This window comes from Lepisma saccharinum, chromosome 18 (genome assembly GCF_977018435.1).
Source record: "Lepisma saccharinum chromosome 18, izLepSacc3.1, whole genome shotgun sequence".
In the NCBI taxonomy this organism is placed as follows: Eukaryota; Metazoa; Arthropoda; class Insecta; order Zygentoma; family Lepismatidae; genus Lepisma; species Lepisma saccharinum.
This window is the reverse complement of record NC_139246.1, coordinates 3954107-3969216: the sequence shown is the minus strand read 5'-3', so window position 1 is coordinate 3969216 and position 15110 is coordinate 3954107. Positions and strand designations below refer to the sequence as shown.

The 15110-nt window shown below is 41.5% G+C and overlaps 1 protein-coding gene across 1 annotated transcript in view; it reads left to right on the top strand.

The window, feature by feature from the left end:
- LOC146002337 (endoglucanase A-like) overlaps window positions 1-15110 on the top strand; it is a 51034-nt gene that overhangs the window by 25030 nt on the left and 10894 nt on the right. Inside the window, exons 5-6 of the mRNA XM_083140067.1 lie at window positions 1028-1205; window positions 3465-3627. Of these exons, the coding sequence (XP_082996193.1) occupies window positions 1028-1205; window positions 3465-3627 (341 nt within the window). The remainder of the gene's footprint in view (window positions 1-1027; window positions 1206-3464; window positions 3628-15110) is intronic.

Sequence of the window (15110 nt, the reverse complement as noted above, 5' to 3'; positions counted from 1 at the left end):
GCTATCACTAATTAACAACGTGTATCAAATGGATATTTTAGAGCATTGCTTGTAACTTGTTTTTAAAGAAAAGAATTGCAAAACCGTTACATATGTTCCCAAGGTGGCCCACGGGTCCCAAAGGTGTGGCCCACGGCTTATATTTGGCTTAGAAAATTAGGAATCATATTTCAGGAGCGTATATTCTAGGCTAGATACGCTACCTGCGAAGCCTGAAGCCTAGGGGATAAAATACAGAAGAAAAATCGAGTAGAAACTGTGATTAAGCCTAATTTCAAAAAGGTGATAATGACGATTCTGCCATTGGCAACAAGAATTCTTATAAGTTGGCAACCTGGATTCTAATAAGTTGGCAACCTTAATTCTTATAAGTTGGCAACCTGAATTCTTATAAGTTGGCAACCTGAATTCTTGGAAGTTGGCAACCTGAATTCTTGGAAGTTGGCAACCTGAATTCTTAAAATATGGCAACCTGAATTCTTAAACGTTGAATCCCGAATTCATTAAAGTTTTGCAACGGTGTCAAACTTTTTATGGTTGACATTCGTTACAGACAGTAACGACGAATAGAGACCTCCGTGGAGGAGTGGTCTGCACAGTCCCTCCGACGCCAGGGGTTCCAGAATAACTTAAATAAAATGGCTGCTGGCCGTCCGAGACAGTTCGTTTTCTGTATGGTGCACCTGAGGGGGACTGGGTATAATAGAGTAGTGCCATCATTTAGCTGTCTTAAATACTAATATGATTTTCGTAAAGTGGACCACCTTGGGAACACGGGCTACCTTATTTCGACAATCAGGGCATCTGTAGAAGTTATTCAGACGGCGTTGGAAAGATCTTGAAGGCTCCCATAAAAAAACAGACATCTTTTCTGTCGTATTAAAAAGGAAACGTTTCATTGAAACACCCTGTATTTTATTTTTGTGAGATTTTATCCTCAATAAACAAGAGTTCAAGAGAGATACAATAATTTAATTTATATTGATTGTTGCTGTTGATTAACTCATAAATAATTCATTTTGTCCAGGTTCCGACCTAGCTGCAGAGACCGCGGCTGCATTCGCCGCCTCCTCGTTAGCTTTCCGGACGACTGACCCCGACTACTCCGCTACCCTGTTGGACCACGCCGTCCAGATGTACGACTTCGCCTACAACTTCCGCGCGAAGTACTCAGACTCTATCCCCAACGCAGCCTCGTTTTACAAGTAAGTCCAATCATTATTCACCTTATCATTTTTGGGCATGTTTATACAGGGTGTTTCCGTGATCTTGAATCAAACTGGAATAAACAGTGGAATAAGAGAACTGAAAGCTGCGGCTTGTAGATTTAATGCGGACATTACTACAGCGTATCGTAGAATTCTACGACGTAAACGTTACAGAAGGTGTTCAAAATGGCGGCCTCCAACGTCGATGCAGGCACGACAGCGTGGCAAGAAGCTCTGTCGCATCCGCTCGAACATCCGTGAAGTCGTTCTGATGATGTGGACCATAATAGTGTGACGTCATGAGTCCAAACAAAGCTACCACGTGTTTTTTTCCTATCTCGAGCCATTGAAATTTACATAGGAATGGTTAGTTTTAACAATTGTGAAAGCAGTTATGAAGCAAAATTGTGATCCGTATCCTACATCAATATAAAGACGAGATTTCAGAGAATAGGTCTATATATAACACATACCTTACAGATGAGAATGTAAAGAATAAATTGAGTAGGAAATCTAGTAAAGCAAAAGCTCCTAACGACGTCCGATCCGGAATCGTAGCCAATGGGCGGCAGCGTGAGAAGATATGAGATCGGGTGAGCTTCGGGCCTGCTTCGGCTGTGCTCGGAACTGGAATTTCTAGATTTTGTATAAAAATGCATGATTTTCTTACTCCGGTTATTCTTTACCTTATTCTTTGTCTGGTTATATAGTCATATTCTCTGAAATCTCATCTTTACATTGTACGATACACATCACAATTCTGCTTCGTAACTGATGTCACAATTCTTAATGGAAATTTCAATGGCTCGGGATAGGAAGAAAACACGTTTCCACTTTGTTTAGACTCGACACGTGCTCCGTCGTCTGCTGTAACGTCACCACTAATACGGCCCATCAGAGGCAGCAAGGATTCTTGCCAGGAGGAAATGCAAGGGGTGCAGGGCCCAATCATCAGCCGTTTGGGTGAGGAGGACCTGTTGGCAAGAAACCTTGCTATATCGTCACAACGACTACAGAGGAACAAAGGAAACGGTAGCTTTTTTTGGATTAATTATCCACATAGAATTTGTAAATGTCTTACAAACCTCCAAGATGTTGTCATTCTATGGTTATCATGATTATTAGATACCAACACGTATAATCCAAGAGTGAGTCCATTCGGTAGGATGTCTCAGGAGTGATTTCATGTATATTTACGTGTAATTTTGGTCAACGTTACTTCTAATTTAATGTGGTGTGTTATCACTAGGATTTTTATGTCCTAAAATTACCAAAATATGCAAAATATGAGCTTATGACTTAAAATTGAAAAAAATATGCACTATAATTTGAAAAATATGCCCTTACAACTGAACGTTTTCAAATATCAATATTTAACATGTGTTGAGAATTTTTTAACATACTATTTTTAGTTCACTATACAAGTCCTGAGTTGCAATGTACAATGAATACTTTCTGTACAATTTCAAATACAAATGATTGCCTATTGACAGCCAGCAATGCCTTGCACTGAGAAAAGCTTCTTTCTACTTCGGCTGACACAATAGTAGCATGTTTAAAGTATGCAATGATATTCGGCTCAAGTTCTGTGGTATCAACAGGATTTTTTTCTCCCAGTAAATATTTTGCAATAGAGTACAATGCAAGTTTTTTTTGTAATTTTTTTTTCTCATTTTCGTTGTGAATAAAACTGTGAATAACTTTCATGGTGCTGGTGGTGAAGTGGCACACCAAGTGTCACCATTCTTCAGGAAATAAACTGGGCCGTATGATTGTAAAAAAAATCAACATCTTCAATGAACATGGGAGTAAGAACGAATCCACTTTGAAAATGGCTGCATTTCCCTGAAAATATGCTGAATGCTGAATATTTACCGAAAATCTATCAACATATGCTCTATCAAGTAGAAATTGCCAAATATGCCTAAACATGCCCTTAAAACGCATCTTCATTCAATTAGTTTCTTCATGATATGCATTTTTTTATGTTTAGAGACCATATCACCCTTACAAATATATATATATATATATATATATATATATATATATATATATATATATGTGTGTGTGTGTGTGTGTGTGTGTGTGTGTGTGTGCGTGTGTGTGTGTGTGTGTGTGTGTGTGTGTGTGTGTGCGTGTGTGTGTGTGTGTGTGTGTGTGTGTGTGTGTGTGTGTGTGTGTGTTAAGTCATGAAACTCCTTGCCCTAGTTGTCACTGATTTCGGGCAAGAAGATAATGTGTTCGCAATCATTGCAGCTCCTACACCTACAATGACGAATTGGTGTGGGGAGCGGTGTGGCTGTACAGGGCGAGCAACAACCAGACATATTTGGACACCGCTGAGAGCTTATACGAGGAATTCAACATGAACTACAGGCCTGGAGATTTCTCCTGGGATGATAAGCTTGCAGGAGTACAGGTATGTTATTGGCAAATGCCTTAAAATTCCGTACGATATCTTGGGGCAGCAAACCTCACGAAGCGACATGGTGATTTTTTTTGGGGGGGTCACTGATTTAAATCACTTTAAATAAATAATTTATACTGTAGAATAATGTACATAAGGATTTTGTACTTATCAGAATCACTTATGGAGAAAGTACATTAATCTCATAATCATGTAATAGGCTAGTAATAAAGGAAACGAAAAATATATGTACTGATGGTTTTAATCTCATACGAAAGGAAATGTAAACACACATTTCTCTTGATTTAAAATTAAAATAAAAATAAGTTTTATAGGCAAAAAAAGCAAAAAAAATTTGTAGAAAAATATACAAACTACTAATCATGTTAAACCATAAATAGTGTCATTATCATTAAACTGAAAATAAACTTGGGAGTTCAATTTTTTCAAACTATCATAAAAAAATTGCCATAATTCAGCTACAATGACTATAAAATATCTAAGTTAAAATTTTATTTTCACTGGAAGAAAAGTTACTGAAATTATTATAGTTTCATTAACACATTAATCAAACTGTACAAATATTTTGCAGGGCTGTTTACTAGAAAAAAACCTTCCTGTAAAAAACATATATCTATATGTATGGTGCCAAAAACCATACAAGCAATTTTAAAACAGAAGATTTAAACCTATTTAATTTTTTTTTAAAAATCGTGATTTTTATCTACCCTGCGAGGCGGCAAGATGTATAATTATTATGTTATTGCATATGTGGTACGTTTCCGAAAATACCCACTGGCTTCCTGCAAAAACAATTATCGAGTTGATAAAGAGGGAAACATGTTGACCTTGTGGGAATAAACGTCTCCCAATTATTATAATATTTTTGCAAATTTTTTGTACCAAGTAAAAATATTCTGGTAATATAAAAAATATGAGACTTGAGGCAATAAATATTTCAGCTTAAGGCACCACAGAACCTTAATCAGGCACTGTTCATGAAAAGAAACTACTCACTCATACAATTTATCAGTCTGCAAAGATAAAGGTAAAATTCCAAATATAATATTCACTTGAGATAAGGGTTGAGGTTGAACGTCAACATATTTATGCCATAATTTTTCCTCATATGGAACACTTGTGTACATTGTTCATAAAATATATAGTATACAGTTTGTTGGTATACAGTCAATACCATTTTTGGTTTCTCCCTGCAGAACAAAATAAACTTAATAAGTGGCTATATATGAATCCAGTCTCTTGAATGTTCAACTCCACCATTTGAAAAATTTAGATATTTTAGATATAAAACATTATCAATGATTATAAGTAGTATAAAATTGTGACTCCCACCCCAACTCTGATTTCTTGACTAAACGACCACAAAAAGTTGAAAAACTCACTTTCTCTCCCTGTTCCGCGCCTCATTTATTACGCTGACGACGTTTCACGGGGGCAAAAAGGCAGTGATGAGTGAAAGATGAGCTCTCATCTCCTCATCCTCTCATCTTTGTCATTCTCTTTTTATTCTCTCATCTTCCTCTCATCCTCCTCTCATCCTCCCATTTTTCTCTTATCCTCTCATTTTTTTATTTTCTTATTTTCTTATTTTTTGAAAGATGAGTGCATCTTATCGTAATTTTCCAAGTCTGGGACCAAATGTTTATATATCATGACCTACGTAAACCTCTTTTCTCATTCTCTCATTCTCTCATTCTCTTATTTTTTGAAGGATGAGTGCACTTTATCGTAATTTTCCAAGTTTGGGACCAAATGTTTATATATATCGTGATCTTCGTAAACCTCTCTTCTTATCCTCTTATTCTCTCATCCTCTCATTCTCTCATTCTTTCTACCTTTAGAATATTGTCGTCAACATTAGAGATGAAGTTGGAGTGCTGGAATCAAGGGAACCAAAATGTTTATATATAGTGACCTTCGTAAACCTCTCTTTCGGGGGGAACGATGTGGCATATACACACGCACGCGCTCTCATCTTCTCATTTTCTTATTCTCTTATTCTCTTATTTTTGAAAGATGAGTGTATTTTATCGTAATGTTCCAAGTCCGGGACCAAATGTTTATATATTGCGAGCTACGTAAACCTCTCCTCTCATCTTCTCATCTTCTCATTTTTGAAAAATGAGTGCACCTTATCGTAATTTTCCAAGTCCGGAGCCAAATGTTTATATATATCGTGACCTTCGTAAACCTCTCCTCTCATCTTATTATTTTTGAAAGATGAGTGTATTTTATCGTAATTTTCCAAGTTTGGGACCAAATGTTTATATATATATTGCGACCTACGTAAACCTCTCTCTCTCGGGGAGGGAACGATGCGCCACACACATACGTGCGCGCGCTTATGTATTGTAACACAAACAAACAAACAAATAATAATTGTTGTTTTTTAGGATGCCTGGCCCCTATAACCTCGCCAGGGTGCGTGGTGCCCAACCAAAAATGTAAAAGTTTCTAATGGCTGCGGTTATAGATTACCGCACCTCTGTAGAGTTTCACGTGTTTTTTTTTTTCCCCCAAACTTCCATGAAACCCTACAGAGGACCTCCGTAATGCATGCAACGTGTACTAACGACTCTAGTGTTATTTGATGTTGTGATATTTTTTGGATATAGAGTTTTATTGTGAGATATAGATAAAAATAATTATGTTTATTATAATATTTTATTGATGAAGATGGAGAATGTATGTGTGTGTGTTACAAATAAAGTTGCATGCTTATTTTCTAGTGTGTGTGTATGTGTTTTTGATGTTTCGACAGCATCTGAAACGATAAAAAAGAAATTTTATTGTTAATTTTCACGTGTAAAAACAACAACAAAATTTTGTGCAAATTTTCTGATTGTCTCGTGCTATAGTCCAAAAAAGATATTGTAGCTGATAGCTAATGAAATTGACATTTGTAACTGATCTGAACTAGTGAAATTCGTATTGTGCCATTGTAACTGATTGTGCTAGTGCAGAAAATTTCTTATTGTGTAAGAAAATAGATGTTAAAAACTTGTTAAAACTGCTCTGTGACCCTCTCGTTCTTCACGTCGTAGGCGAAGGACTTCTCTGCAATCAGGATGACACTGCATAGGGTATCCTCGGGCAAGGCATCGTGGAACTCGCAGACGACCTTGATGTTGGTTCGATCGTTGACCACCACCTGCTTTCTCTTAGATGTGTTGATGACGGTCATGGGTCTCCGTGCTTTGAACTCGCTGGGCGTGTAGTACATGTCCACGCTTCCCTCGGTCACGCGTTTGTAAGCCGAAAACGCTTCGTAAAGTTTGAGGTAATCGTTTTTGGTCACGTCAAGATTGTAATTCTCGCGCGGGAACACTTCATTGCGTCCATTCTTCAGATAAACGTTCTTGATCTTGCAGTCGTCGAATTTGCTGGAATCTTTTTCCTGATTCTTGTCCCTCCCGGTCTGAAAGAGCACTACGACGAAATCTGGCATGTCGAACTGTATGTTGTTGAACTGCGTCGTCACGTCGAATTCCATGTGACTTCCCGTCGCCATCTTCTGCACGCACTGGTAACCGTGAAAGTGAATCGGCACCTGCGGACTTTTCAAGATCTCCGCTTTGTACTTGAGGGCGTAGTTCGTTTCGTATTCCACCACCGGCATTCTCAATTCCATGCTCCGGATGACGCACTTGGCTGCTTCGGGTAAAGTGTTGGCTATCGGCGTGGTGCCGTCCGGGCCCAAAGTAGCGTATCGCATCAGTGCGTCGTTGTCGTTGGCCGCTCTTCGAAACGTGACTCTCAGTCCTCCCTTCCACATGATCTCCTTGTAGTCCGAGAAGAATCCTGGAAGCAGACGCATAGGAAAGAGCACCGTGTGACTTCTCGTCGATATTTTGGTCCCGGCTTCGAATCCTCCCGCTTGATAGTATGCTGCGTCCGTTTTGGATAATTTCAACGTTCCCACTGCCGTCGACGTGATGCCTGGATAATCTATTCTGTCGATGACGGTGTTGTGTTTCCTCACCTCCACCTGCGAGAACAGGTGAGGCACGAAGTTGTCCACGAGTATCAAGTTTGCTGCTGCAGGAAACGCGTCTCCGCTTTCTTTCTTCACCACGTCGAATTGAAGGTAGAGGTCTGCTCTGTGAGGATGAATGAACCCATCGCCTATGTCCACGTCGTATTCGATCTCCCTGTTCGCTTCGTTCAGATTGGCGAACGTGCGACGGTTGGGAGGGAAAGATTGCAATTCGTAACTTTCGATTTGCTCCATTTTACATGTATGGTTATTTATTATACGTTGATCTCCACGATGGCCGTCGTAGTGGCACCTGCGAAATCCACCACGTCTCCTTTCTCGTTCGTCACCACCAACTCTATGTCGTCTATGCGGTTGCGACATACTGGAAAATAGATCGGCGAAGAGGGCGTGTAGATGATCGGTTCCATGAATTCGGAACTTGGTTTGAAAGTGGCTATGATTCCCGTCTGCTTGTGACTTCCCAGTAATCCGTCCGAGGATTTCGTGATCATACCTTCCGCCACGTTACAGTGTACGTTCAAAGTTTCTATGGCCAAGAATTTAGGAATGTTGGTTGCCACGTGCTTGATGCCAGCTTCGAGTTTTGTGTTGTTCTCGAAACCTAAAAGTTCTCCTATGGTGCCCAGGTCCACGGTCTCCGTCGCGGATAGGATTTCCACTCTGTGCGTGACCGAATTTTGAGAAAGGTACGTGCCTTTGGGTAATTGAGCTTGCAAAGTGGAAAGATTGTATTGTCCTGGCGTGACGACGATGTGTTCGCTTCCGACGCTAATTTTGTTGTTGTGCTGCGTAACATTAGGTATGAGGTACATGCTGTAGAATGCACGCAGAGCCACGGATTTAGGATAGACGATGTCGTCGTGCAGCGTGAGTTTCAAGATCGAAGATTCGCTCGTGAGATGGAATACGCCCATCGTGTTTAAGATTCCACAATGCTTTCTGGAAATCCTCGATCGTAGGGTTATTTATTTTAGAGAGAAAGGCGAGCACGGAGAGGCAGAGATGACCGCAGTTCACGTCTCCGAAATCTTGAATGCGTTCGTCGTTGTAGTATATGGAGGTTTTGTTTGTTTTCAGATAATGAACTAAATTTGTAGGTGGAACACCTCCGAAAGAATCGAAAACAAATGCTTTATCATTATTGTTTTTGTGGTAACATATCCAATGCGTGCCTGGATTTTCTTGGCCGTCCAAGTTGACTACTCCGCATTCTCTTCTTTTGACGCTTGAAGGTAGCGAGTCGGACATGAAAACTCCTCTGAAGTGTTTGATTTGTAACGGTTCGATCAGAGATTCAATGTCTCGGTTGGTGAGTGCTTCTGTTTCTTTTTTTTATATTTCTTCAAAGCATCGAGGTTGCTTTTTTGTTTTTTGGTTATACCTTTCCCCTTCTTCTCCATGGCCAGGTTGTGACGTTTCTGTTCTTCCAATTCCGCCTTGTTTTTCTTCGAGTCGATGACGGTTTTTGCAATGGCGGCACTTCCGCCGGCCAAACTTCCAACGGCCCCCAATGCTGCCAGGATGGCCGGGATGCTGAATATGAAACCTCCGATCTTTTGCTGTTTCCGCGAACGTTGCAACCTTTTCAATTGAGGTGTGCTGAGCAGCAATTTTATTCCATGTCCTTTCGACAAGCAAGAACGTTTCTTCTCGCGTTGTTTCTTGGTGAGTAACCCATCAAGGGTACCTAGATTTTTTAGATTCGAATATGGTATCTGGTACACGACACCCTTGGGCTTCATGTTGATGCTCTATGTGTTATTTTCACGGTATGTTATTTATATATATATTCTGAGATTTTTTCTTGTGTAGTTTTTTACGGTATGTTATTTATATATAAATATTCTGAGATTTTTTTTTCACGGCCCCGCAGTCGCTACACAAATTCTATTACGTGCTTTGTTTTCTTGCCAAGAAGTTCCTTTGTCCCCTTGTACACGATTCGAGTTTTGTTCTCGATTAAAATAGATAGCTTCTCATCCGATAACATGTTAGCGTATCGATCTGGTAAAAATAGACTGTATTGTGCATTGAGCAACAGGCGTACCTTGGGACCATACTGGGTAGAAACGATTGAACCGGAAGTTATCGTGTAAGATTTGTCGACTTCCAATTCCCGAATTTTTACATACTCAAATGACAAATTTAGCATTTGTTTTAATGCTTGGAGCTCACTTATTTTTTCAGTCGTCATATCAAAAAATTTCAGAGTGTTAGAGAGAAATTTAATTGTTTTTTTTTCACGATGTGTGTTATTTATATATGAAGTTTTTTGACACGTATATATATATATATTATTATTTTTTAACAGAGGAAGAAAGTCCGTGCTTCGGAAAACGCGAGGATGTGCGTAGTGATATCTTCCGTCTCCTGCATAGACTTGTACCAATCATCAGTATACCGTCTTCTTCCCTGCCTTGCCTCGTACAGTTCGTCCGACCTATCGTTCAATTTCTCCCCCGCGGCCGAAAGCAGAATGTTGAGATCACCGCACCTCAGGCCGCTGATCTCCCGAAGATGGTCCTTGAGAACCATTTCACAAGGGATGCGAAATTCCGGCGTTGTTCTTGCTATGATTAGAAGTTTATTAACATCTCCGTTTACTATCTTTTTGAATATTTTAGATAGTAGCTCGGGTGGCAAATCAGTTATACGAGACATGTTTATTTTTTACGGTATGTTATTTATATACCCCACCCCAATTTTTGTTTCGTGTTCATGGCGATGGTGGTACCCAGTGCGGCGACCCGTTCACCCAGCGATGCGTCTCTGCTGACGAATCTTTCGAAAGCTGCGTGCTCTAACTTTCTGTCTGCTTCGTGACGTGCGTCCAGATCCGTCTGCGTGGTGTTGTAGGCGATGTCGTGATCTTTGCATGCGGCGTCCAACGGATTCACGCCCTTGTCTCCTCTCTCCAATCTTTTCTCGAGTTTGGTACCCGGTCCGCAGTACTGGTAGCCAGGTAAATGCATCTCGAAAGGTAACTTGTTGATGATGTCGTTCACGAGTCCCTTTCCTTCGGCCACGTTCCAAAATTTAGGAGGCAGCGTGTTGATGATTTTGATCAGGTAACCTATGCCCTTGTCATCGTTCACGATGAAGTTGGAAAGTTTCGTGCTGATCATGTCCACGATGCCAACCTTCTCGTTGTAGAAATTACGGTTGCCTGCATTCTCTTCGCCGGCTATCACCAACAATCGGTCCACGAGTTTCCTCACATCATCCACCCAAACAAATTCTTTGGGTAACGTGTTGTAGCGTTTGACGCCGCTGCCTGTTTTGACCTGGTTCCAAATCGGTTTGATGAGATTCCTGTACTTCTCGCCGCTACTCGATTTCACCCTATTCTGCGAGGCGTCGTTGTTCTGGTACAAGGCATCCGTCATGATCAGAATTTCCTTGTAACTCTGGTAATCTTCGTCGGTATAATCTTTCGGCTGCTTTTTGGCAACAAGTTCCCACAGTCCCACCGTACCCGGATACCTGGTCCAACTATCCTTGTCGCCTAAATTGACTTTAATGTCGTTGCCTTCGAAGGTCACCTTCGATTTCCCAATCTTCCACACCACACCGCCGCCTTCGTTGGTTTCCATGCTGGGATACAATCCGAACACTTCATCCTTGTCGAACTTCCCCGTGCTCAGGTAGTCTCGTGCCAAAGGTCCCAACTCGATTTTATCCGAAGACGACGACGTGCTGCCTATGGCTCGACGTCGTGCCGGTGCATCTTTCAGTTCGAACGGCGTCGAAGGAATGCTCGAAATGGGCGTGGGTACAGCATAACTTTTAGCTGCGAGCGGTACGAGTTCATTAATCAAATTTTTATTTTGTTCCGTGACACTTTTAATTTCTTTACCTAGACCGCTGATGGCATCGATCACAGGTTGATCCTGACGTTTCTTCTCTTCGTAGAATCCGCGATTCTCGGATTTCCAACCTTTGAAGCGTTTCGCGAGGTAATCGCGAAGCTTGAGATTTTCGTCTTCAATTTTTCGTTTCCTCATGACGTTATTTATACACGTCGTTTCTCACAACGTTGCAACGTTTAGAAAGTCGTTGATTTTGTTTCTGTATTTTCCGTCGTTGGGTTTCCTCGTCATGTCGATCGTCACGAATCCGAAATCGTCAGCGTTCCAGCAAGAAGAGCAGCCTTCCGAAAATTGATTGTAGTTCATGTCTCCGCCTACGTAGTCATCGTACGCGTGCTTGAGGTTGGTGTGATCTTGACGAAACAAACATATGAAATTAGCATTGTCGCGTACTAACTGTTTTGGAATTTTGGAAAACGTTTGAGCTAGGTAGAAGCAATCCATTCCTTTGTGACGACCTTGCGTGAAAAAGTTGCGAATTTCATTTTGATTTTCCAGGATGGCGTCGTCGAACACAACAACTGAATTTTCACGACAATCGTCAAGTGGTTTTATTTCCGAGGCAAACGTTGCAATGTCCAGACCATCGTACAGTTTCATCAGTTGCTGGTATTTGGATTGCTCCAAACTTTTCGAGAACACGTACAGGTGCCTGTTCTTCCAATCTAACCAATTCGGTGCGAGGAGAAAATTGTCCACGAGTAGTGTCGTTTTCCCACACCCCGAAGGACCTACGATCAGACAGCGGATGCTGTCGGGAAGCAACTCGCCGTTCTTTTTTTTTTCTCGTTTGACTTTCCGGATCCGGTAGACGCTTCACCACGTTCCACGTACTCACAAGATCACTTCGTTTGAATCGATCCAACTTGTTTCCGGAAGTCCCAGCCATTTCACCAAAAGTTTGTTGCCTCTCTTGCGCAAAACTTTTTCAATAAGGTACGTGTCGGGGTATTTAGTTTTAGAGAGTTCCTCTTCATAGAAGCGCCCCAATAAAATTTCACCGCCACTGTCCTTTATTATATACGTGTGACGGTTCCCGGGTAGAACTCGAACCACGGTAAAAAGTTCGGTGCTCCAGTTTCGTGTGAAACCCCTGTCGAACGTTCGCTTTAATTTACTGACCCTCACCTGTTCTCCAATTTTGTATTTAGCCTTTTTTGTCGTGGGCGTGTATTTTGGACAGTAAACGCTAGAAATTAAACGTTGCTCGTCAGACTTGGTAACGTCAGCTGGCTTCATGCCTATCGTTGCGTGCCGTGTGTGATTATAGTCGTTAACAAGTTCCGGAAGAATAGTGACCCACTTGTAGCTTCCCTGAAGCGTGAAGCGTGACCACATGCGCGATTTCAGAGTGCGATTGAATCTTTCCACGATGCTGGCCTTGACGTCACTGAAGGTCGAGTAATGTTGAACGTTGTGTTTCCGAATAAACTTTTGGAATACGGCATTGTAAAATTCCTTCCCTTTGTCCGTGTGCAGAAACCGAGGTTGTCTACCGCCGCTATCGCGAAAAATTGTCTTGAATGCTTCCGTGACGCACGCCCCCGTTTTCGCCTTCAAAGGTAGAGCCCATGCGAATTTCGAAAATGTGTCTATGACGGTGAGGAGGTACTTGTTGCCCTTGTTCAATTTATGCACGTTTTTTAACTTGCCGCTACTCATTTCGACGAGGTCGCTTTCCCAGAGGTCGTCGATTCCCTTGGTTACCACAGCCAAACGTTTGTAGTTACGACGCGCAGGTTTATGCAATTCTTGGACGATAGCTTGTCTAGACATTTTTATTATTTTTAGAGATTACGTTTGAAGAGAAGCACAAGCGTGATGGGATTCAAAGAGGGTGGCACTTCGCTCGTGTTTTGAACGATCAGCTTATCGCCGGCACTCACGTCGAAAACGGTGAGATCTTCGTCTTCGTGTATTTCATATATGTTGCGCGTTTCGTTCCAACGTGCCAGAGGAATGTTTCCTGCTTTCTGGACACCACGATTCGATATCAAAGTCATGGTGGGAACGCTAGCTTTTCTACCGTGAGACCAGTACGAAAATTCGTTTATCTGAATCGTACCATCGAGGAGAAACTTGTAGTACGGATGATAAGGATGTAGCATGTACAGTTTGTTACCTTCGACGAACGTGGAGATTCTCTGTTGATTGGGTACGCTGTTGATTTCGATGGCTTGCAGAGAATGCAGTTTAGCGAATTTAGTATCGACGCTAACGAGGTTGCTGTGAAGCTGACCCAGCGTGTTTTGTACGGGCAACAAATGTTCGACTATGGTATCCGTTACGGTAGAAAATGACGGTTTGATTTTCACTTCCACGTTCAACTGCTTGTAGCTTTCGTTGAGTTCTTGCAACTTGGCACCGAAAGAGGCCAGCGTTGATTCCTGCGTTGATTCCAGCACTCCAACTTGATCTCTGATGTTAACCACAATATTCTGAAGGTTCTCGACTTGATTCAATTTCGAGCTCTTCTCGGTAAGATCGTTCACGATGATTCGCATCTCTGTAAACTGCGTGTGAAGGTCGGCGACGCTCTGCGAAGTGGGTAGCGTCGACACCAGCGAAGCAAGTTCGTCTCGAATCTGTTCCACGTTCGCCGTTTCCGTTTCCAGTCGTTTCAGCATACGTGATATGTTCCTTTTCAAAGCATGTAATTCTTTGGAGGTAGGGAGATTGGCCACTTTACTCTCGAGATCGCTCAACGAACTTTTGATGTCACTCGAATCGGATAGTGCCGTCACCGCCGTTTTCAATTTTTCCAAATCTTCGCTCGAAGGCACGCTCGTTCGTAACGATTCCAAGTCACCCTGTATGTTGTCCAGTACGTGATGAAAATGAGTAAGATTGGATTCGACGTTCAAATTTTCCAAATATTGGATCTTCTGCTGAACTGCGCTTAACGTGTCCTGAATACTCGTCAACACACTTGCTTCAGCGTGAATATTTTTAATTTCTTCGTTGATCAACTCCAGAGACGCCTGAAGCGTAGCGATGGTGGTTTGAATGTGTTCGAAATCTTGATAAGCCTCCAGTTGAATTTTTATGTTCGCGACGCTTTTACCGATGACCTCCAGTTCGTCCGACGATGGTAGGTTCGTCATTGTATCTTCCAAAGTCTGCAACTTGGATTTAATTTCTTCTAACGTGCCGGTGAATTCTTCTTGTAATTTGGAAACGACGACATGCAAGCGTTCTACATCAATATCGCTCACGGCGGTTTGAAGTTCAGAGAAATTCTTTTCTATTGCGGAAGTTCGTTCTTCGATTTCGAGTTTCAATTTTTCCAAATCTTCATTTTTCGATTGAAATTGTTGTAATTTGGCCAAATCATTTTGAAGCGAATCCACGTTCAACTGTATATTTTGAACGCTGTCGTAAGAAGGTACGTCGACATAATTTTTTATCAGCGTTTTCAGTTCGGAATCGATTTTCAGAATAGGGTCGAGACATTGCGTTTGGAGCGTAGCGATTTCCGACTCTAAACTTTTGTTTAAGGTTTCCTGCAAAGCGATCAAATCAGTCCTCAACTTCTTAACTCGAATGTCCAACATGAGAATCTCTTCTGCATGGTCCACACGCTTGGTGTTGCCGAAAATGTCGTT